The sequence below is a fragment of the Barbus barbus genome (assembly GCF_936440315.1).
Source record: "Barbus barbus genome assembly, chromosome: 31".
Lineage (NCBI taxonomy): Eukaryota > Metazoa > Chordata > Actinopteri > Cypriniformes > Cyprinidae > Barbus > Barbus barbus.
Window position 1 is genome coordinate 6,840,746 of NC_136759.1, and position 26,105 is coordinate 6,866,850.

At 38.3% G+C, this 26,105-nt stretch overlaps 1 protein-coding gene across 1 annotated transcript in view; it reads right to left on the reverse strand.

Moving 5' to 3' along the window:
• The window catches only part of LOC306851653 (FRAS1-related extracellular matrix protein 2-like), a 76,643-nt gene extending 51,760 nt beyond the window's left edge, over window positions 1–24,883 (reverse strand). Inside the window, exons 1-2 of the mRNA XM_079388060.1 lie at window positions 19,954–24,883; window positions 16,842–16,931 (exon numbers count right to left, since the gene is read on the reverse strand). Of these exons, the coding sequence (XP_079244186.1) occupies window positions 16,842–16,931; window positions 19,954–24,526 (4,663 nt within the window). The 5' untranslated portion in view covers window positions 24,527–24,883. The remainder of the gene's footprint in view (window positions 1–16,841; window positions 16,932–19,953) is intronic.
• Window positions 24,884–26,105: the final 1,222 nt, after the last annotated feature.

Genomic DNA, 26,105 nt, shown 5'->3' on the forward strand with positions numbered 1-26,105 from the left:
ATATACAGTATGCTGATATTAGAGGGGTTTTTTTTTTTACTAAGTACAGGTAAAATCTATAAATGTATTTACTGACATATAGCTTGAGAATTACTGAAATAAAAAGTATAATAAAAATTCATTTGGAGTTCTGCTTGTGCACAATGCACATTTCTTAATATTAAGCGTAACGTGTTTTAATGTCATTTTGGGGGAGGACTGTATGATCTTTGAATAATACTGGTCTTTAAATGCGAAATTTAAAGTGTACATAAAGTATACCTGCAACAGTTCCACTTCAGCACATTCAAATATAGTTCAGTATATCTTTAGTTGTACTTCAGCATTACTTCTGCACAATTAAAGAGCATTAAGCACAAAATTAGTTGTTCCAATTTATCAGACTTTAAGGGACAGATTTACTAAACAGGGCAAATTAGCGTTAGAGCGCAATTCCATAAAAGCACTGATGGGAAGGGAAAATTCTGTGAGTGATTTACTGACAATGTGCACATTAAAGAACACAGAAGCAACATCTCATTTCCATAATGACCAGCACAATCTACCAACAGCAGTGCAAATTACAATCTGCTTAAAGACATGCTTTTTTGGGTGTTAAATAATGCCTTAGTAAATCATGTTGCGTGATTCATTTAAATACTCTTCTCCCATAAATTTACTGATCGAAAGGGAAACTCCTAAAAATGCATATTCAATAAGGTGAGTCACAAAAATAACTGTGTTCATGCCTTTTTAGCGCTAATTTCCCACTGCGTGTTTTTAGCAAATCCTGACAGTAGTTTTTAATGTCAAATGAGGGTTTGCACTGGCGCAAGCTGATAGTAAATTTGGCCCTATAAGTATAAGTATACCAGTTTAGTATACTACAAATTCAACTGAAGGGTATTTTTAAGTAGTACATACATATGTAAATATAGTTTGTAGTATACTTATCATGAAGTAAATGTATTTCAAATACATTTTAGTATATTTATTTTTCACTAGGGGTACTCATTTTAACAGACAAAAATGTTGTGCTACAAATAATTTCACTGTGTAAACATTCACAGTACAGGGTGGAAAAATTAAATAAATCCCTAAACCAATGACTTTAAAAGGTAACTAAGCTCAAGGGTCAGTTAACCTGGAGGTCAAACACTGTGACAAGATGGAAGGTGTTGATCAGATCTGTTCTGACCTACAGTATAAAAACAATGCTATTTGCGTGAAACAAGTACAAAGGGTTCACACCAATTTCCTGAAGCTGTAATTGCAGCTCAATTCTCTGGAGTAAAAAAGTGCAAGTGAAGTAATGACCCTGGAATCTAAAAATCTAAACATCATAGTGCTATGTAAATACATATTGTTAAACACAGGACATACGTGTTCCCAAGCAGACTAAAGCCCCAACGACACATAGAAACACATAAATCAAGTGATTTACTTGATTTAGTAGGGCAAAACAGGCATGCTGGAGCTTGCGCATATATACCGCGCAATGATGAAGAGCAACGAATAGGAAAGGTAGTGCAGTTTTTACAGACTAAGGTGCTCACGCTGCTGTCCTGGGGCTTGAAGAGGCGGTCAGTGTGCTTGTCATTGATTTACAGGACGAAGGTTACACTCACAGCCAGGACAGATTGACTTTCTTCCCCTGGGATTGGGCTGCACTCGCTGATGTCTTTCACAGTCTGCAACATGCGCTAAATCCCCTTTAGTTCCTTGTAAAACTCAAGATTATGAGGACAGCGGCAAAAAGTGCTACAGCTTGGGCAAAGGCGTTGACTGATGATTAGACAAGTGCTAAAGACATGCGGTGTTAACGACATCTATTGACTAATCATGAATAAATGAATAAATAAATTGATTGAATGAATGAAGGAAAAAAGGAGCTTCACTTTACTGCTGCAAAGCCTGTCCTTTCATTAGTTTTATCCCTCATGGCCCTTAAAGCCGTTCAGTCACTGTGCTCATCATTCATGATAATGAGTACTGGTGTCATCCAGAACACTAGAAAGTTACGCCTTTAAAAACTCAATTTTATGGCATTTTCAGTAGTGGTTGTGTAACAAGTCTGGTCGTGTTGTATGTCATATATTAGTTAGTTTTATTAGCATAAAAACAGTTTTACCGAATTTGAATGTGCAACAAAATACAACACCTTGAAAATGGGAGGCAACAGTCTGGTTCTGAGTTAGCATGAAAGCAATCTTGCCTCATATGCAAGTCAAACAATATTTACAGTAAGTTTACATTACAACAATATACTATACACGTAGTTTTCGACGAGTTCTTCACGTAGAGAAAACAATTTTAAAATGATCTGCAAATACGACTTAAATGCTGCATTACGAATGCCATGCCAGTAGCTGGCGATGTCATTTGGTAGAGCAACACTTTGTGAACACATAGTATGCATGTGGATAACGTCACCATTTTCAAAAATGTCCTTTTTGTAGGCAATAACTTGCATTTTAAAAACCTGTTTGTAAAAGCATTTTTAGGCCCCCAAAACACATAAAAAGTATTTAGTTTTTAGTTGAAAACAGTGTCGTTTAAACGTCGTTCTTGAACGTTACTAATATTAACGTATAATAACGTATAAATATTATAAACTAATATTTCTGGAAAATGAACAATTAAAATGTATATCTACAGACATCTGTCTTTGTATTACAAATTTACTACATTTTTTATACAACATTTCTTGGTCATTGTAGTTATAAAATTATTCTAGGTAGACATAAAATGACTTCTAAATACCTTTTAATTTACAGAGATTGGTTGAAGTTGTGAGATTGTTTCTGTAAAAAGGATTAATCCTGTAAATATACAAGCTTTTTTTAAAATAAAAAAATACGTGTTTACTGCATTTTTATAAATTATTTCTTAGTTATTGTACATGGAAAAACTGTACTTTAAAAGTAATTTCCTGTAAATTGACAGAGCAGTTTTATAAAATAACTTAAAACCTTAAATTTATGGCGATTTTAACCTGAGAGTTGGTTGTTTTTCTATGTAATTTGACATACATTATCTGTTTTTCCATAGTTTAAAACTGTCAACAGTAATATACTGTAATTTAATTAATTTTGACTGTAAAATATATTCTGTATTTTTTACAGTTTTTGCATGTATTTTTGTGAAATGGATATTTTCTGTAATTTAACGGAATCCGTCTGGAAACTCTGCTGCCAGAATTTTTGCCGTTTTTTTTAACAGGATTTTTTTTACAGTGTGTCATACGAGGTCATGACGTAATGACGAGACGAAAGCACAGAGTCAGTGTTTACAAGTTGTCTGTGTAAGTACTAAGTTAAACACCATATAAGTACTAAGTTAAACGCCGTTTACAAAAAAGGGAGTTACAACTTAACGAGTTTACAAGGTAAAACAACGATGTCGGACGATTTTGAACTTGGAGAAGATGAGATGGAGCCTATGTGTTTGTGTTTATAAAGCATATAAATTTTTATTTTTTAAATGACCAATCTTTTCACTAGATAAGAGCCTTATTCATTGTCTGGTATCATTTATAGCCCTTTGAAGCTGCACTTAAACTGTAATTTTGACCTTCAACCGTTTGGAGTCCATTGACCTGCACTATATGAAGATGATTCCTGGAATACTTTCATCAAAAACCTTAATTTCTTTTCGACTGAAGAAAGAAATACATAAAAACCTTGGATGACATGGGGGTAAGTAAATTATAAGGACATTTTAATTTGAAAGTGAACTAATCCTTTAATATCTGAAGAATTAATGCAACAGGACACAGCTGATCACTTAGAAAGACCTGTGAGGTAACTGTTCCAGTACTTATGCTCACATCAGATAGAGAGATGAAACTCTAAAAGTGCTGAACTTAGCTGGTAAAACATCTGTGTGTTGAATCACTCAATAATAAAATGTGACATTCTGTAGTTTTGTCTCATATTCATCTTTTAATCATATTTGTAAATGTCTTGACTCCACAGCCAACAGAGCAATTTTGTCTTTACTGTTCCAATACTTTTGGAGGGCACTGTAATTGAAAATTGCCTAATGTTACAGAGTGAAATGTCAATCCAGAAAGTGGTAAAGGCCTGTGCAAGCTTTGGGAGTACTGATGGAAGCCATCTAATGCATCTTTTCTCTGTGTCACAGAAGCAGCCGGACACAAAAGGTAAGTGATAACACTGTGGCTTTATTTTCAAAGTGAAGGTGCAGGAGATCGTGATGAGAGGTGAGTTCTATATCTTGAGGCTGGATGTCTGAGAGTCAGGCAACTGAACCGATACTGTCCTTTTGCGTCACAGGTTGACGGAGCGAGACTGATGAAGAGAGCCGGAGTCAGATGAGGTAATTCCCAACAGAGACGAGTCTGCAGACAGGGGAGCCAACAGGACGGAGAACAGAAGGTAAATCTAAGAGGTAAGCAGTCAGAAGGTATACTTATCGGCTTGTGATGTGTTGTAGAGGAGTCCACATTGAAGCAACGAGATCAGACCCTGAAGTGATTGTGGTGAGTGCCTTTACAGTGCTCTTGATGAGAGTGATGATGAGGTGCAGGTGCGCGTGATTAAGAATGCAGGCGAGGCTGATCGTGGGAGTTGAGTGGGATGAGAGCCTGGCCGTGCTGTTACACTCTGATAATATTACTGAATATGATCCATCCAGATGTAGTATTTGACAAAAATGTGATTTTCTCAGCTTTTTGCAAAAAACTTTGCCTTTTTTTAAAACCTACCTACATTCAAGTGTTGATTCAAAAAAACAATGCTTGAAGCTAGAGTAAAACAGATTTTTTATTTGAAAGTAGAGGGTCTGATTTTTATTTTGTTGTAGGCTATTGCTTGTTGAGATATTCATACAACAAAATATTCTGGGGGCCATGACATTTTAGTGAAAATCATCAAAAACACTGGTGGTGGCTGGCAACTTCTTTCAAAAACGCTGGCCAGGAAAGAGTGAAAAACAAACCCACATTAGAGGGCAATGTGAATTTAAAACTTTATTTCACCGGTAATCTTTCAGTGAACTTTTAACCTCTGCAAACTGATTACAGAGCCAATCACTGAACTTGAGAAGTCTGAACAAATTCTTCAAACCTGATATAGTGAACTGGATTGCCTGATTCATTGAAAATATACTATTCAAAATAATAATTTGTTCACAAATCAGACATCTCTACTTCTCTTATAAACACATCAATGAGTGCTAAGGTGAATAAAAACATTTTTGATAACTTAGATTTCAGTCTGTTTCTCAAACAAAAGTACTGCATGGTTTCATAAGACTTCGAATATAGAGCGTGAGTCATATGAAATATTTTTATGATTCTTTTGCATCCACTTCAAATCATGAAAGCCTCAGTCGACATTCAATGTAATTTTATGTCAAAAACAAACAGTACAAGTCTTTAGAATTACTTTTATGTTCCACAGGAAAAAAATTAAGCAATACAGGTTTGGAACGACATGAGGGTGAGTAAATGATGACAGAATTTTCATTCTGGGGTGAACTAATCCTTTATGAATATCCAGAACGAGACTAAACTGTGCTTTTCTTTTCAACAGAGCGCTTTTTTCGGAAGAGCCACGTAACAGTAAATAGCCAGAAGTCAGAAATTAGAATTTATTTGAGGCAACAGTATGAAAGAATGGTTTGACATGGCTCAGGGCTTTAGGAAGTTGCTCATAACCACTACAAGGGATTGAGCCACTTCTCTATCTTTCATCTCCCCCTGCACTTCCTTCCAGTCATTACACAGCTCTAAAAAGTCTCTTATCCCGAGGGTAGGTGGAGGCGGGGGCAGGTGGTTGGTGCTTCACAGGTCGGCTCCCAGGAGAAGATGCTCAACAGCACCGGCTGCTCACACCTCCTTCCCCTAAGATACCACTGAACAATGCCAGAACATACAAAGCAGCTTGAAAGCATTAGAGTGGGTAGAGTGGGATCAAAAAGTCTTAGACCATTAGAAATAAAACAAAACAAAATAAAATAAAAAATAATTATATAATTATATTAGTTATAAAAAAACAATAAAACAAAAATATTATATTTTTGTTTGTTTTAAATTCTGCAGTTTCTTCAAGAAAATGTGTTTTTAAGATTTTTACACCACTGTCAAAGATCCTGAAGTCCAAAACCAGCAGTTCAAACACTTTTTCATACTAGACAGTACAAAAAAAATCTCAATCTTTATAACAGGAATTTGGATGGAATATCCCACTGGTATAATGGGAACACAAGTCTCTGACCATTAGTGAAAATAAATAAATAAATAAAATTATTAATTAAATACATTTATTTATTTTTATTCTAAAAATTTGTAGGAAAAAGTCAAATCCCAAATTTTTGATATGCCGCTGTCCAAGAGCCTGCAGTCCAAAACCAACATTTCAAACACTTGATTCCATACTGGACAACACCACACAACACCTACATCTTTATACGAGGAATTCAGACAGGATCTCATTTCTCTCCAAACTCTCAAGATGGTACAGTGTTCTGACGGAGCTGTACGCTGAGGTGAGCTATCACTTTCAGCCCGTGTCAGTAAGTAGGAGGCTAAGAGAGAGCGAGAGACAAAGATAGAGGGAGAGATGTGGGGGTGGTGGTGGTGGTGGTGGTGGTGGGGGGGGGGGGGGGGGGGTTGTCAGATTCAAGTCAAGACACCCAAGCCCTGCGAGGGACTGCGAGGCTACAGCTTGGCCCAGGCTGTCAACATCTCCTCAAAGACAGAAGCAGGAAGGAGTCAGTTAGAAACCGAAGGCTAGGAAAGAATTATGCAGCCTGATGCATTGAGTGATAGTGCCAGGCTTACAGATGCAGAGTGACAGCGTGTCTGCAGCACTGGGGCATCAGAAAGAACTGCAAACAAGGTCTTTTTGTTTGGGGGATATTACCTTTGAAAGCCATGACTGAGGTCCATAGAAATAAGATGAAAGGTTGGCTTTACCATACAGAGGTATTCATGCTTACAGTGCCAACAAGAAAACTGTATCACTGGCTTGACAGTGTATCATACATTGTGTCACAGTTGTCATGCTGTCATTGTTACAGTCTATTTTGGTGCTTCTACCCTATATGTTGGGAAATGTCACACTCACATTGGATATTTAATTAGTGTTGGGCAATATATTTGATATTTACTGTATAACTGCAATTATTTTGCAGGCAATATAAAACTGCACAAAATCTTGAATATGCTTTGATAAGTTTGATTAGAAGCATCATGTGACACTGATGACGAAGGTAATTGATGCTGACAATCTGTATGTATGTGATAAAACATATATTGAATATGTATATTTCAAAGCCCTATTCCATATTTAAATTACCAGAACAGGTCTTGAGGTGCACTGGCATGGAAAAACTGACCCAGTTTAATAGCTGGTTTTCTGTAAACTTTGATTTTGGAATGGAATGTGCAGCCTGGTAAAAACCTGTCTTCAAACCCTCCAATGGAAGAGCAACATCCTGAGGGAGGGAAAGACGACACTGAATGATCCGGCGGGCAAGTCTGGACAGAATGGGGATAATGTGTGTCGGGCACGCGAACCCCGGCAGAGACCCTAAAACACTATTTCAGTACAAAAATAATATACAGAGAAGGATGAGGGTTAACATCTTGTTGAATTCACAGCTAGAATTTAAGCAGGAAGACCACAGCAATTTAGTTACCATATCAAGTTCATTTAAATTCCTTTTTGTCAACTGCCAGTTTTAGTTATTTGGATTTGAAGTGATTTACAATCCATTCCCGTCTCCAGAAAGGCTCATCCCTAGAGAATCCTAAGGTTAAATACTTGCTCTAGGGCACAAAATGACAAAGCGATCTCAGTAGCACCCTGATGTTCAACCGCCAAACCTGCAAATTTTGTGTTAGCAGCCAAAAATAAAAAGATGATGATACCGAACATTATACACTGTTGTAATAACAAAATACTCTTTTTCAGCAGTAAGAAAAATTAACTAGTTGTCAAAACTAAATAACCATATATGTAGCTGCAATTAGGGATGTACAATATAAATACACCATTAAGCTGATACTGAATTCCTATACTATTTTGCCCAACCAAAACATCAAATAAAACAGAAGCTAAAAACAAAAACAAATCAGTTTAAATGCTTCACTCTCAGAAAAAAAAAAAAAGGTACAAAACTGGTACTGGACTTTTAGCTTTTGTACCTTAGGATACCACCCCAGTGACAGCTTTGTACCTATTTTCAGAGAGTGTTTAAGTTAAATTATGTATCACAACATTATTTTATACTGTACATTATAAACATATAATATATATTTTTTTATTTAAAGATTAAAAATTAACTTAAGGCAAAGGTAATCCAATAAGCATGAATAATCACATAATCATCATCTACCGATACTGAAAAATTAAAGAAAATCTCTAATATCTTGCAAATGCCTGATATGGTACCAGTTTATTGTACATTAACATAACCAGGGTTGCCAGTTATAGTACCGCTAACAATCAACAGTACAGTGACAGTTACACAATTTTTAAGGTTCCTACTTGGGATGCGCTATACAAACCCCAGTGTTAAAGCATTCAATTCACGGACAGGCAAAAGAACAGATACAGATGGCAATGGAGTTCAAGCTGTGCTCTCATTACCTGCTAACCTCATGTATTTGTAAGCAAGCTACGCTGCTGAGAAACATAACTCCCACTCAAGAGTACTGAAGATACTGCTGTGCAGAACAAGTGTGCAGAGGAGGCCGAGGAAGCGTTTGTTATGGCAACAAGTGTACAGTAACTCCTATATTTCCAGAGCCTTCTGTATAGTGGATATGGAAACAGAAGAGATATTAAAATCAAACAACTTCACATTTTATTTTCCTGTGAAACAACAATGTGTTGATCCAGGAAAATAATAATGACACCCTTGTGGGCAGCAGATGTTACGTGTATAGTCTATAATCCGAGACCAGATGGTCTATGTGAATCCGTGTCTATAATGTCAAAATCACTACTTACACAGCCTGCTGTCAATGAAATGTGCCAAAGAGCATGCTTTTGTCTATGGCCTAAAATAGGTTGCAGCGATTTATGATTGTGCTTAACCTGTAATTATGAACGACTTTGCTTTAATCGCTGGAGGATCTGTACCACCGCTAAAGCGCCATTCTGCAAAGCCAAAGGTGGTATTTTCATTAATAATGGAATGTGAACAGATGAGAGAGTGGAAAAAAATATGCTGATCTATGCACATCCGCTGTGAAGATGAAGGATAAAGGCTGTAAGAGACTCTCTGACCTGAACGGTGCATGTATGAGCTTGTTGTCTTCGTAGCACCTCATGGCATGTGGTGAAACATAATCCTTCTGCTAACCTGAGATTGGAGTGAGGTGGTGCTTCAGAGATGAGCTGGAAAGAGACCCTCCACTGTCAAAGGTTATGAATGAACCCAAAAATGTTTTGTTAGGCGACCAATGCTTGTGTGGGTATTGCAAGTCTACGTGACTTGAATATTCCCTTTAACAATAAAAAAAATCCACTGCTCTGTTTAGTGAATTTACCCCAGTGTGTTTTGTGGTTTTACTGTGATAAATGCAAACTAAAGATGCATTCAAATTTCATTGGCAAAAAATTTCTGTTGTCTATTGTCAATAGTGTAACAATAAACAAAGCAGAAGTCTCTTTCAAACCAAGCAGATTTCTGTTGGTCAAACTGGTGAATTTGTGAAACAAATCTGAACATGAGCAAAATATTTGTAGGGAAATTTTTCGCTCCCACACGTGAAACTTCAGATGACACAGATACTTATTGATCTAGCAACAGTAAATATGACTGCACAAATGCAGGAGCGAGGGACATTTTTCTAATCAAAGGCCTTTGAAGGTTTTACTAAATTTTTTGATACAGATTAATGCAAAAAGTTGGTTACTTTAAAATTGTTAATTTAAAAAATTCAATTTATCTTGAAAATCTCTACATTTGCCATCTACATTTTTTTTTTCTCTTTTGGCAGTTGTGAGATAAAAATGTAATAATTTAAAAGATTTATATTATATTATATTGTATTATATTTAAGCTTTCATTTAATTATTGTGAATATTGTGTAAATATTTTTAAATTAATTTCTCATTATGATATTTTTAATCAATGATATTTGTATACTTACAAAATTATGTTCTCAACAGTCTTTGTGGGCCATATAGTTTCTCACTATAAAAGTTTAACAAAATTAGTTGAGAAAACACCCATGCAAACTTGTTGTATTGTTGGATTCTTTGTCTTGAAAAAAAATATCATGCCATGTGAAGAAAAGAGTTAATAATAACACTGCACAGATTTAATTTAGAGAGGATAGATAGAACTTCATAAAGAACAAAAAGGCAAAAATAAATAAATGCAAAGAAAAAAGAGTGTATTCCTCTTACACAAATTGGGAAAAGAAGCCTCCCTGGACACAAGAGGAGCAAGAACAGAGACAAAAAAGAAGGTAAAGTGAGAGTGAAAGAAAAGGCAGGAATTGAAAACAAAGAGCAAGGTGGGACGTCTCCTCCACTGACTGACTGAGTGGATTAGAGGTTGGAGGCAGACAGCTCTTGTAAAGCTCCACAAACAACCCACAGGCAGTGCTAGAACGTGTGTGTGCTCAGGTAAGATCAATTTACCAGGAAGGAGGAGAAGAATCAGAGGGGCAAATTGAAGGGAGGGGTTAAGGTGGCTGCACAGAACAATTAAGTGAACAAACATGCCAAAAAATGGCCCCTGGGCCTTCATGTCCATCTACAAAACAAAAACCAGACGAATCTTTATCCACACAATCTCCGTAGCTTGACCAATGATGAGGGGAATCTTTACAGACAAAGTTGAGAGAGTTTTCTGAAGCAAAAGTAACCACTCTCAATTAATCTCCATTCAACAACCTGGCAGGTCTCACAAATAACAACTATGGCCACTTTCGTCTCCAATTCCATAGCTTAATACCATTTTTTTAAGCTTAGCAGCTTCCTTTATTCAAACAAATGCAAAAATGTGATAAAGAATGCAGTACTTGATAGAGAGAGAGTATTATTTCTCAAAAATGAGAAGGTCAGAACAAAACCAAGACTTTGTTGTCTACCTCAAATACATTAAATGAGCCGCTAGACTATTTGTGAGGCCAGACAAACATTTCACAAAACTTAACTGAGGATTTCATGAGGTGCCTTCAGGTAACTGTGCTATTTTCCAAGTGTATTTGGCAACAAGACAAGTAATATTCATCTGTTCTTTGTTGAGCAGTGTTCATCTGAAACTGTATTGAACAGCCCAGAGCGATTTGAAAAAGGTAGAACAGTGCATCTCAAACTTTTTTTTTTCTCAGTACTTTTGATCAAATCAGAACCACCTAGTCACAACAATGTTCCCTTTATTCTCATTGAAGGCTGTGAGCATTTTTGTAGCTAAAATAAATCACGGTGCTACAAGACCGTCATCAGTCCCTTGACAGATCTGTGCAAGCAATTCATCACACCAGCAAGCAACTAAAATACAAATATCACAATAAAAGCATTTAGAAAAGAATCGCATATGTTAATATGGAAATCTTGACCCAATTCAAACACATCTATACTTAAAAATCCTTCCAGCTGTCTAAAAGTGCTCAAAGCATTTCAGATTCAAATCCATTCTTAAACTTGCCTTCAGAAAACCGAGCATCCACATCTTAATTTGAAGGCAAAAAGAATAATATCTCTGCTTTTTTAATCACCTCAGGTTTTTGCTGTTCTATTTTTAGGTCACAAACTAAAGTTTTTGTTCACGGATCAGTTGAGAACATTCTCAACCCACTTTGCCAAAGAACATGGACTTTGCATTAAGTCTCATATGCACAAAACGTACCAGGTTACGTATGTAACCCAGGTTCCCTGAAGGGACCGAGAGCTGCGTCAAAACGCACATGGGAACGCCGTCAGCGTAACCGACGCTCTGAATATTGTATACAACCAGTCTAATGGATGGGCAAGGCGTCACGGGCGGGGTGACGTCACGACCAGTAAGTATATAAGCACGTGCGGCGGAGCCGGCGTCAGCTTCAAGTCATGAAGCAAGCGCTGGCAGGGATGCCGGAAGTGTGGCTATGAGACGCAGCTCTCGTTCCCTTCAGGGAACCTGGGTTACATACGTAACTTGGTACGTTTTGTGCATATGAGACTTAATCTCATTAAGTGATCTGGCGGCCCTGGAACTGTGCCCTGGAACTGCAGGGTTGACAGACAAATCCCCGGAGGGCACCGAGGGGAGACGGTCACCGTGTGCCGCGGTGTAAGCCGCTCCACCCCAGTAGGGGTCGCCCTCCACAGTCCTGGGGCTCGCCCGTCAGGACCTCTGAAAGAACCAGACCCTGCAAGGCAGGACCCACAGAAACACATTGGCAGTTGCTTCCACGCTGCCAGATGGTCTCCTAAGGGAATCAGTCTCTCGAGACTGACCTCTGGTATAATAGAAGCGGCCAGACCGCTGCCTCGGTGCGGCGCACCGGAAGGAAACGCGCGATCTGGCGGCTAGTATGCGGAGGAGGCTGCCCGCCCAGCAGCCACCTCCCACTGGGGTGAAGGAGGCGGCTAAACCTCGTGAACGCTCGTCACATCAACCTCCTGGGAGGAAGAAAGACGCAGCGTCGAGCCCTCGTCTCGGGGGAAGAGACTGCTTCCAAACCGAGAGACGGGGCGCCAGATCTGGCGGATACGGGAGGAGATGTCCGTCTCACTCTCACCAGCCAGATCAGCCTGCGAGCCCCACGAGCGCAGCCGCCGCTCTGCCTCGGCAGGTTTTTTTTTTTCTTGTGGCAGCCGCTCGTAATGAGGGCAACCGGCTCCCTCGAGAGCCGATTTCGCGTGCTCTCTGACTCACAAGACAGAAATCAGACTGACAACACACAGAGCGCTTGCTGAATGACAAAAAGCTGACGCCGGCTCCGCCGCACGTGCTTATATACTTCCTGGTCGTGACGTCACCCCCGCCCGTGACGCCTCGCCCATCCATTAGACTGGTTGTATACAATATTCAGAGCGTCGGTTACGTGCGTTCCCATATGCGTTTTGACGCAGCTCGAAGTTCCTGGAAGGGAACTTTATTAAACTTAGATAATAAAAATATAAATAATATAAAACTTATTAAAAAGAGCAGAATTAAAACAAATAAAATGTGCATTAACAATGTGTCATGCACTGTACCACTGGTGATAAGGACAGAATTATACAAGAAAAAGTCTAAATCCTAATTTTGTGGTATATATTTTTTTATAACCCAATATTATTGTCATTATCTCTCATTTCTTCTTCAAAGGCATAATATCTACCGACATTTTCATCTTATAGCATTCATCATCTGGCATGCTTTTGGCAATGTAGCCACTTCCCCAAATAATAAGAAATTGGAATCATGCAAAAACCATCATCAACTTTGAATCCTTCATTAACCACCTGCTGATATCTGTGTCAAAGTTTACAAACTTAATAATCCTCTTGGAGACCAATTATATTACTCATTGGGAATCTGAGCCAAATGGTCATTTACTCTGCTTTTAGGACAACTCTACTAAAAATCTGCTGCCAACTAACAGCATTAATTTGAGGGGCAATTTCAACTCCTTTCATAAAATGTTGTTGATTAATTACTGCACTTGTTGTACTTTGGCCTCTATTAGAGTAGAAGAAGGACAAAGGTTATTGGTGACAAATTAATTTTGACATTGTCAACCACTTTACCAGAAATTTATTTTGCAATTAAAATCAAATCATACTTAAATCAAATGCTAGTACTAATAATACTGGCTGCATCTAAATATGTATAATTCAGTTCACTCAATGGATGACAGACTTTGCTACATGCATCTGTTGTATAATGCATTTATACACCCCAAATATGTATTGTGTATGTAATGTAATATCACACATGCCATATGCATGTGTTCTTTGTCGCCAAATTCCCTGTATTTGTAACTTATTTGGCTAACAGACATGCAATCTGATTATGATTCTGAAAGCAAGCCCTCAAGCGAATTGACTGGGAAAACTGATGTTTTTTTCTAGTACAACCGGCAAAACAGCTCACGCCTGAGATTAAAACATATTTATCTGACAAAGGCATAGCAGTGCCTTATAGAACAAACTGCTTAATCTGACCACACAACTAGAAGCATTTTCTCGACTTTATTGGGCTTAGTCTGAATAAACATTATATAAACCAACGCTTAATCTTTACAAGCAACAAAAATGCCCTATTTTACAACCTGTATAAACTGTACTGCAGTGTTGCATTAAGATAAAGCCTAAACAGCCCCTTGGATTCATCTCAATTTTCTTTCTTACTATATTAACACTACCTGCAGAGTGGCTTTGGCTGCTGGAACATAACATGGTACAGCTGTGTCTGAACACTCACAATCCAGCACGGCTGCCTGATACACAGCCTCTGAAACAGCCGCAGGGAGTACCTAGGGAATTAGTGTGGCTGCCACAGTGGTTATCATGCCTACAAATATCATCAGCAGCCTGGCAGCCTCACTATCAATGATACAGTATTAGAGTTTCATAAGCGCACAATTCACAAATTAAATTCTGAAAATTGACTCCAGGTCAGGTTGAATATCTAATAACACTCCCTGCATCCAAATATGTGTACTTTCAAGGCTACACAATATGAAAAAGCCCCAAAATTAATCAAATGAGTATAGGGAATTGGGATGGCGCTAATACTAATGAATGGTTAATGAAAACGTCCAATAGGATTAAAGGTAACAACTTCCACTATAGGTGAGAAAAAGTGACCACATTAAAGCAAAGTCCTGGGCTGGTTTTCAGCTTTCCCTCAACGTGTCTTTTTGCTCATTGGTTCACCTGGAGGGCACAATTTTAAACATGTAAGGAACATGAGCACTCACTAGTAAGCAAATTTTAAGGCATACTCAAGGTCCAGGGGGGCTTCTAGATCTTATCAAGTCCATTTCATGGATGTTTCATGAGGGTGAGGACAAATTCTGTCTAAGGAGGTGCAAACCATTCTTGGGAGCTGCACACTGAATAAATACAGCAGTTCTTGGCATTTGAAAATCAAGCCCCTTTTTCTAACCCACGTCCCTCAGTTGAGGCATCATTTCTAACAAACTAACAATTTTGCCACTAATAAAATTATATTAAAAGACATGTTATATGTGAAAAAAAGAAACATCAAGGTAACTTACAGTACCTACTTACAGTAGACACATTAATTAACACAACAAAATTGTATGTATGTACACTACTGTTCAAAAGTTTGGGGTTAGTACTGTTTTTTTAAGCAAATTAATTACTTTATTCAACAAGGATGTATTAAATTGATTTCAAATAAAAGCTGTTCTCTTAAATCTTCTATTTATCAAAACTTTTTGAAAATTTACCATGGTTTCCACAAAATATTAAGCACCACAATTATACGATACTATTGTTTTACTATATTTTTGGTCAAATAAATGCAGTCTTGATGAGCATAAGAGACTTAATAACTGTAGAAGCACAAAATTCCTAACCATCTGACAAGCAGTAAAATTAAAAAGAGAAAACTTCATTTAGAAAACAAACAAGTGCCACAAGACACAATGGGGCATCTTGAGCCCTTTCTGAAAAGAGCGTATGACAATATTCTGCAGAATCCCATTGTATAATTGCCAAACTTCAGAAGACACACACACCTCGTGCCAACTTCTGTTAGACACAGGCTCTTTGTTCCAGTCAAATGAATAATCTAATTAGCATGCACCTAGAACAACAGCATTGAATGCCAAATCCATAAAAATCAAGTCAGTCTTCATCTAATGCTTTTATGATAGAAAGCAAAATATTAACAAAGTTCAAACTCACATTGCAGAACATACTGACCAAACTAAACCATGCAAAACACTTTAATTTATTCTTCTCCCATCCTCTTAAAAAATTATCTATCTACTGTACATTTTCCATACAGAACTGTGTGAAATGACACTGGTTTTCACCAGATGATTCCACTGTGGTTACAGAACATTGGGAGTGGGAGGTGAGAGCATTTTTTTCATATTCATGGGAAAAGAGAAACGGTGCCGTTTTCTTTATAGCCATGGCGCAGGAGAACAATGAACAGGCTGTCAGGAGGGTCTCTGAAACGTAAAGCATCCTCAAAGCCCACTAAATCAAGAGATTGGCATTTGCATACTAAAAGCAGAAGCCTCTAATGTTTTCAAGTGGGCTGCGTATACAAAAATAAAGAACGAAAGACAAGTAGGATGACAGATTTACAGGAATGGAATTGATCTTTGTAAAAATGTCTCTAATCTATCAGAATTTCAAACAAAACTATCATAAAACTTATTTAGCATTACCTAATTAGCCTGACAATGGCGGTCATTAAGACAGACTCAAATGATATTATGGTGGCTAAATAGAGACAAAAAATTTCATCACGCAAGTCATCTTAAAAGTGGAGCACTTGTTTCTAACATATCGACTTTAATTTTTTTGGCAGTCAAGCAAGTCCTTAATAATGCTTTCTGGGACCTCGCTGGGTACTAAGTGCACTTGGCAGGTTTATAATTGGACAGTTTCACTCAACCCATCAGAGAAAGTCTGAGATTGAAAAATGTTTTTCAATAAAATGATTAAAAACCAACCAAAGCTCTTAAAGTTTTCCAGTTCAATATGCCAACGTGTCAATCAAAAGACATCCCAGACGGAACTAACGCGCACAGATTCTAGTTATTGCTCTCGCACACTCACACCTTCACAAGCACTGGATGAGCACACAAAGAAATGAAGGATGATGTAGATAGGAATGCACATGTCTGTAATCCAACCAGTCATATTTGAAACATCCTGAGGCCAAAACAATAAAAAGAGGTTGAAATATCTTACCACTGTCTTCGATGGAAAAGTGGAATGCATCACTTGTGGCATTGTCTCCGTCTCGAAGCACGTAGCATATATGCATGTCATTGATGTCAGCTGGAGGAGGAAATTCAAAGGGATTATTTACTTTCTAAACTATATTAGATTCTAAATTAAGTTGGGAAAGACTTTATAAAAAAACTACATCAAGATCCATTTTATTATACATTTCAATTTTTTTTTTCAGAATGACACAACCAACCAAAATCAAGTACTCCAGAGAGTTTTATAATACATTTTTAGAATATTCACATACTCAAATGCAAACATTTCTATATTATATTTTGAAATTATATTTTATATGAAATTATATTATTTTGTAAGGAAAAATGTGCAGAAATGATACATTTAGCTTTACCATATACTGCAAATAATATGCATATTTGTATCTTAAGGCAGGAGTTTTCAAACTTTTTGCTGCCAATGATAACCCCAAATATGACCCCAATCAGAAGGATCCAAAAATATGAAGGCAGCTATAAAGTATATTTTAAGACTAATTAGGACTGGTAAGAACAAAATAGTAAAGTGTGTGGTATTAAAAAGTCAGTAATTGGCAATTGTGTTATCATTGTACTAAAGCAATAAATAAATGAATAATTCGATTTTATTGTGGGTCGCTGCTGGACTCCAATTACTCTTAAGCAGTGTTGGGGTAACACATTACAAGTAACGCCAGTTACGTACTTAGATTACTTTTTTCAAGTAACTAGTAAAGGGACGCATTACTTTTAAATTTACAAGAAAATATTACTAATATTATTTAATTAATTAATTAATCATATATTTTTAGTTACTTTTTCACCTCTCCTGTCCCATGATGAGAGAAATTGGGAGTGAGGTGCAGACCAGAGGCACTTCCTTCAGCCTGATGCTTATTAATTTCAATTTTGGAGCGAAAGGCCTTTTATAGTTGCACTTGTTTGTTATTAAAAAATAAATAAGCAAGCCCAGACAGATGACAAAAAATAATGCAAAAGTAACGTAATGCATTACTTTCCATAAAAAATAAAAAGTAACATAATTAGTTACTTCTTTATGGAGTACACTCTTAAAAATAAAGGTGCTTAAAGGTTCTTCACAGCGATGCCATAGAAGAACCATTTTTGGTTCCACAAAGAACCATTCAGTCAAAGGTTCTTTAAAGAACCATCTCTTTCTTACCTTTTTATAATCTGAAGAACCTTCTTTCGCCACAAAGAACCTTTGAAAGGTGAAACAGAAAGGTTCTTCAGATGTTAAAGGTTCTTTATGGAACCATTTAAACAAAAAGGTTCTTCTATGGGACCGTGAAGCACCTTTATTTTTAAGAGTGTAACCCAATATTGTAATGCATTACTCTTAAAAGTAACTTTCCCCAGCACTGCTCTTAAGGTAGTATGCACCCCATGGGGTACAGAAGGTAAAAAGGCACACCCCTAAATGTAAACTTTTTGCTATTTTTTCCTAAAAGCATGGCCCTGACACAAATGGCCCACTTGAACTCCACAGGAACATTACCAATAGCCCATGTGCCAAAGTGTCATTGGGACAGGTTCTATATGAACCAGGTTGAAAAGCACTTTCAAATAAGGGCATTTTGCCCATCTGCTCCTGCACAGGGAGCTGCAGGCACCAAACCGCATTATGGCTGAGATTTATCAGATGGGCAGTGTTTCATTTAGACTGAAAGAAATATGAAGCTCTGAAACCGTGGCACATCAATTCCCTTCTGACTGAAAGGAGCCACAAAGAGCAGCAGGTCTCCAACTGGCACCCATCTATTAATTTCTCCACCACCCTCTCTTGTGCTCAGTCTTTGGAGTGCATTTCATGTACGTGGTTTTTCTGAGAGGGTGTTACATCCACAGTGTCAGCCTATCTTCAATATTTGATGTCCAAACATTTCTCTTCAAAGTGGCTAGCTCATAAAAATGTAAACCCATCATTTTCGAATGCCCACAAGGGAGCAGCAACTTTATTTACTGTCAGTAGCCCACACCCCCAACTGTGCTAAATTCCCTTGAAATATTCAAAGAGAATCCTAAAAAAGGGGTTTATTTAGAAAGGGGAAGCACAGTGGCAAGTTGAGCATGTCCCCTGCTAGTTTTGACATTAACACATTTGTACAACTATATCTGAGAGCTTGGGCCTTTACTGTAATTTTATGACAATAACAGCTGTTTGCTTTGTACTCTCTGTTGGTGAAACATAGTTATTTTACCCACGAATACTATATTGGTCTTTTTTGAAGGCAAAAACGTTTTGTGTGCATATACTTATTATTTATACTTACTACTTATTATTTACGATCATAAAACAGTTCACACAAAAATGAAATTTGCTGTAATTTATTCACCCTCCTATTCAGGCTACTCGTCTCCATATAATAAAAATGAAAGATGCCGTCAAGCTACAAAATGAGAAAAAAACAGAAAAAACATTTTTACAAAAAAAAATAATCTTCCCATCTGGCTCTCAAATCATTGTCAAAATTATTGTCATCTATGTCATTTGGTCATGAGACAAACTAAACCAGTGTACAGAGTACTTTTATGATAATTAACTAGTGCATTTTTGCTATTTTGTAACTGCCCTGCTGAACAAAATAAAAAAAATAATAATAAATAAAACAACAGAAGCTTGTTTTTCAGTCTCCAAGTCTGTGTCAGAAGGGTTTTTTGGGCACTTTTCTTCTGGTCAGGCAGGGAGATCACATGGTAAACAACTTTAAGCATATTTTTATTGATTTATTTATTTATTTTCAGGCAGGTGTTGACAGACTCACTCCAGATTCACTTTTATTATATGGAAATGCGAGGGTAAGGTATTCTTTAAAAAGATCACCTTCTGTGCATGAAAGAAAGAAAATTATTTGGGTCTGGATGGAATGAAATGGGGGTGAATAAATGATCACAGTATTTTTTTTTTTGCATGAGCTATCCCTTTAATACAGTATTCTTACATTTATGTAAACCCAGTATTTTTCACATAATATTCCAATACAATAAGCATTAATCTACCAGTACCATTAATTCATTTAAACATTTATTTTTAATGAACACAGCATATCGTATTAAACAGACATAATAAAACTTACCTTGGGTGAATGTGGTGATAGTGGCATTGCCTTTCCCCAAGTCAACGAGATAGCCATGCTCAGCGGCCACAGTTATTTTAAAAGTCACTGCTCCATGAAGGCTGTCTCTGTCCTCTGCCTTTAGTGTTTTACTAGTGATCAGGAAACCAAGGTGACCAGTAGGGAGAATCCTTAATGTTGTACCACCCTTATTAGTCACAACCTGTGGAACTCCATTGTCCACTGGATAAATTGTTATTTTCATCATCTGGGGTTTGCGAGTCGTATAAACCGTGTCAGGGAACACATAAAAATCTGTGTGAGTTCCATCAGTAACAGTAAATGAGAAGCTGTCGGAGGCAGACTCGGTTCTATCATGCTTATAACGTATCATGTTTTCATTCAGGTCCTGCTTGGTGAAGGAAGTGACAGGACGGGTGTTGTTAAACAGCAACTTGCCATGTACAGGAACCTGGGTGATTGTAAACTTTAAAAGGTGATCGACTGTATCACGGTCCTCCACTGTCAACTCAAAAGGAGTGATTAACTTATTTTCACCTTCATTAACGACCAGTCCGTGAATGGTGACCACAGGCTTTTTGTTGTCCACATCCGTAATGGACACACGGAAGGTGCGGAACACAGGATTGTAACCATCAGTCACTTCAAACTCAAAGCTGTCCATCTTCACCTCATCATCAGCAGTGTGGATGTAGTAGATTTTATTCCCAGCTAGCTGAAGCTGAGTGAACAAACTAATGGGCATCCCTGGCGCATCAGTGCACTCTAAGTGTCCTCGTATAGGGGCACGTGTGATGGTGAACACCAAGTGCTCATCAGGGCTGTTATGATCACTAGTGCTGAGCAGGTCTGTGGTTAGAGTGACCCTTCCTCCTTCTTTCAGTGAAACACCTTTGCTGATCACATCAGGGAACACCATGTCTATTCCACCCACAGTTACATAGAAGTACCTGTCAATCAAAGGGTTAATGCCATCAGTGACATCAAATTTGATAAGGTCACGAACTCCCTCTTGTCCATTGTGAATGTACATGATCATATCTTGGTCGATCTCATTTTGTGTGAAGTTCATTCCAACAGTTATGTTTTCAAATGTTCCAAATGGTGTTCGCTTTTGTAAAAACCCTTGATTTGGACCATAACGGATGATGTAGGTTAGAATGCTGTCTTCTGTATCCAGATCAGTGGCTTTTAAAACTTTATTGTTGATTATTTTCACCTCTCCTACTTCTATTTCAAGGCCATCATTAATCGCCATCCTTGGTGTTTCATCGTCAACCAAAATGACCATAATCATGACGGTTTTCTCCACTATGAATTTGCCATCAGTAAGTAGAACATCAAAACTATCCTCTGTGGTTTCTGAATCATCGTGCTCATAGACAATACTTGAAGCCTCTCGTATCTGATCAAGAGTGAAGTTTGTGACAGGAATAGTGCCTGAGGTTAACTGATTTAGGATATATCCATGTTTCGGAGGTTTTGAAATGATAAACGTGAGCTCATCCGCTGGAACATCAGCATCAGCGCCGTTTAATATTGGAGTGTCAATCACAATGTTCATGCCTTCCATCACAACAAACTCTCTCATATGGATCTCTGGCTTTTCGTCATTGGATGGGATTATCACGATTGGGAAAAAGTGTCTCTCGGAAAAGTTTATCCCATCTGAACACCTGAAAGTAAACCGGTCCTCAACTGGCTCGACACCTTTATGAATACTTTGCACGTAATAAATGTGGTTTACCCGAATGTCTTTAATCGTGAAAGCACTAATGGCAATACCAGATCTGGATTTTTCAGAGCCTGGTGCAGGGGAGATGTTTTCTACGTAGCCTGAGGTGGGCTGCACTATAATTGTGCAAAGTAGGTCATCATTAGGGGTGTCAATGTCATTAGCACTAATATGCGAAATTTCGATAACATTTTTCTCACCCTCTACGACAATGAACTGGGGGCCCACGAAGACCTCAGGGGCCTGACTGTCCAACGGCAAAATGGTGACCTGCACACGAACCCCTTTGATTTTATTTCCCCCAACTGTCCATTCATCAGACATATCGGTAAGCGTAAGATTAAAGAAGTCGTGTTTTGTTGTAAAGCCAATTTCTCCACTATTATGTGCATATACTACCAAGCCACTAATGATGTCTGCTTGAGTGAACCTATTGGAGGGCACACCATTCACTAATATTTCACCAAACACTGGGGGATCTTCTACGATAAAGGTCAGCCTGAGGTCATCCGTGTCCTCGTCTCGACCCTGAATGACGTTGGTGGTGATCTCAGTCGCTCCATTCTCCAGAACATCTATGTAAGAACCGATAGTGCCCTCTGGAAGGCTGATGGTTGGTGCCTCATCGTCAATAGGCTTCACGTTGATCCTGACTGTGATTGTGAGAATGTGGACGCCGTCACTGACATCCAGCTGGAAGAAATCGCTGGTTGACTCATCACCGTTATGAATGTAAGATATTCTGCCATTAGATATATCATCCAAATTGAATGAATTCCCTTTAGTCATATCAGTGAATGTGTACTTAACCTGACCGTTCTTTGGAGGCTGGGTGATTGTAAACAGAATCTGTGAGCTGTCCGTGTCGGCATCTGTGGTGTCCAGCTCGGCACGTGTGATGACGTGCACCCCTCGTTCTTGAATGGTAAAGCCTGTGTTGGTTATCTGGGGAGGCTTGTTGTCGACAGGCTGTAAAAATATGGTGAAAACTCCATTGGCGCTGTTTCCCGCCATGTCCTCAACTTTGTAATGGAACTGCACCACATGCGGTGTTATTCCGAGCTCTAGATCAGGAGGCTTGTAGGCTATCTTGTGATGATTTATCTGTGCCTGAGTGAACTCGGTGACTTCTGAGTTTGGACTCTCAGTTAAAACAATGCTTCCTAGAATGCCAGGGCTGTTCTCATCTGTGTCAGTGGGTGGCTTGGTAATTGTGTATTTCAAGTCCCTGTCTTCTGAGTCTAAGTCTGTGTAGCGCAAGAACTTCTTTCGGAAATAGGTGAGTTGGTACTCATGAACGGTCACTTGAAGAGTGGTCCCAGGATAGAGCTCTGGGGGGATATCATCAATGGGGAGAACTTTGATGATGAAAGAGTTCTCACCTGATTGGTTCGGTGGGTCGTTGTCATCTTGCACACGGAAAACAAACTGGTCCATGATGGTCTTTGTATTATGTGGTCCGATATGTCTGTAAAACAGCTTGCCTTCTGTGATGTCCTGCTGGAACCATTCTGCCACTACTTTCTCATACATCTCATCCTCGGAATTGAACCTCCATGTGGATGGATCCTCCGGTGCATCTGATTGACGAAGTATGACTTCTCCTATAGTTGAGTAGGGAGGCACCATGATGAACTTAATAGTTGAATCCTCAGAGTCTATGTCTGCTGCACTAAGCATTAAAGGAGAAATGGGCATCATTTGTTTTTTAAACAAAACTAAGCCTGTGTTGGCATTGATTATGGGAGGTTCATCATCAGTTGGCACCACTGTAATGGGAAATAAAAACTCAACTTCATTTTTTCCATCTGTCATTCTGAAAATGATATTATCGCTGTATGTATCGCTGCCATCATGCTGATAGATGACGCTCCCAACATCAAGATCTGCTGGGGTGAAGAATTTTCTCCTGGACCCCAGAACTGTGAGCTCTCCATGGCGAAGTCCATTAATAACTGTGATTTGGACATTGTCTAAATTGTCCTCGTCGCTAATTTGTAGGTTTTGTGAGCTGGACAGTGGCCGGGACTGACCCTCATAAAGCAGTTGGCCAGTGTTACGGGTCACAACCGGTGCTAGAGTGTTCATAGGCTTAACCACTATCATAAATGCAAAGGGATCTGATATAGCCCCCTCAGTGTCTACAACTTCAAACTCAATTTGGAAAATTCTCTCCACATCCGAATCCACAGAGGGAGGCTTATAGGCTATTTTAAGATCTTTCAGGTCTGCTTGATAAAAAGACGTAATGGGCAAATTTCTGTCATCTGTGCTCACAATGTAGCCCTCCTCAAAAGACAGCGGGGAAGTGATGTTGAAGATTAAATCATCAGGATTAGATTCCACATCCTCAGAGGCAAGCATATCGTGGGTTATAGCAGTCATTACAAACTGGTCAATTTCCATCATCATCATTGCCACAAAACTCGGTTTAGGAGCTGTGTTTTCCTCACCCTCTTTTATAAGCACCACAATTTGGAAAAACTCTTGCTTCAGTACATTTGCTTCTTTGTCTTGTAACTCTAAATACATTGGAATATAATCTCGGTTTGGAGAACGATGTGCAAAAGTGTGCTGATAGCGAATGTCCATCCTGACAAATTCATCACAGTCTACAGGCTTCCCCAAGTTTCCATTATCAATCAGCTTTCCATACCTGGGTAATGAGATGCCACTGGCCAAAGATGTAACTTTACATAAATGAGCATTTCTATCATAAGTAAACTCCAGGATTTTTTTATCAATAGGATTACTCATTCCAAGCAGTTTCTCTACAACCACAGGCATGTGTTTGGTGAGAATCTCAAGCTGAGTGAAAATCACCTCAACTTCCATCATAAAGGGAATGATGACTGTATCAGTCTGAGTATCATATCTGAGCTGAAGTCTTACTCTGTCTTTTGAAGGGCTCCTGGATCCGAAATGCGAGTATTTTACATCATTGGGACCAAATTCACAAGGAAACTTTTTCGGGGACAGCTGTCCCGGTCTCTGTGACAGCGGGTCATTATCCAGAACTGTTATGGTGCACTTGTCTCCAGGCTGAACTTGGGTAACCAGGTCATTGATTGGATCAATATAGACAGATCTGCCGAAAGGAACCCGTATTCCATTATTGGCGACAAGAATAGCATCCTCTGAAAGTTCAGATCTTAAACCGTACGTTAATCCCAAACTCTCAAATCCCTGTGCAGATGCATCGCGAAACAAAGTCAGTATAAAGAGAAACAAGTGCACATGAAACGCTCTACGTTGCCGCTGCTCTGTTATACTCCGAGCCATTTGTGATGCGAGCCAGAATTACTATTACACGTTCGGCAAAATCCGTGGCAAGATGAGAAAGTGGAGAAAGTTAAAGCGCGCAACAGAAAAATCTCCCATTCGCATCCGCGCAAAGGTGCATCATTCTCCCTAAGCAGCTCGCACTCTGAATAAACTTCATGCCTCGCGGAGCCTTGCGAGGGAAATCACGCCCCGCTCTCACGCTATTGGCTGACGTTTACGATTGAATGCGTTCGGAGTGCTCTGATTGGTCGCATACAGTGTCACAGATCTGCATGAATTCAGAAGGAATGACTTGTTGGGGTATATCATGGCAAGTCGTTTTAGCATTCCTTCCTTTAAACTAATAGTATTTATTATATGGTTTTCATGTACCTTTTTTTTCTAGAAAAGCTAAAAGAATAAAAGCGACTGATACAGTCACACATCTTACCTCAGTGTAGCCTTCTTGATTGTATCTGGTACAGTTATCACAGTCTGCACTGGACAGGAGAATGTTTCACTTCATAAGAGCAAAGGCAATCAAACTGACTTGGTCAGAAAATGATGCATTAAAATGTATCAAATTTTTTTGTCCTTCACTTTCATGAAATTATCAAATAAATAAATAAATCGATAGATAAAATAAATAAATGAATTTAAAAAAGTACCTGGTGCTTTTCATGTTGAGGCAATGTTGTTGGCTTTGGCAGTATCTGTAAGAAAGCAGAAACCAAATACAAAATGGTAAGATAATGTAAAGACTTTTCCCATTCTATAATGGTCTGACATGCATTGTTGGCGCTGTGCATTGTGCCAGCTCTCTCTGGTGGTGAAAAAGAAAATCATGAACTTCACTGTGGTATATAAAAAAATAATAATAATAAAAAATAATTTTTTTTTTGAAAATCAGATTTTAATCTAACATTGCTGTAATGTTGGAAAGAAAGACACCCTGTTGATTTAATACAAAATAAATATTTTCCACATATTATTTAAATCTATTTTGCCGGAACAAGAGACAATTATTCTGTAAAAACATGTAAAACCCCCATGGTGGTATAATCTGTGTCATTCAAATATTCCTGTATTGTTCTATTCCAGTTACGGTTTTTAGAATACCCTCTAAATGAAACTCTAAATCAGGCATGTCAGT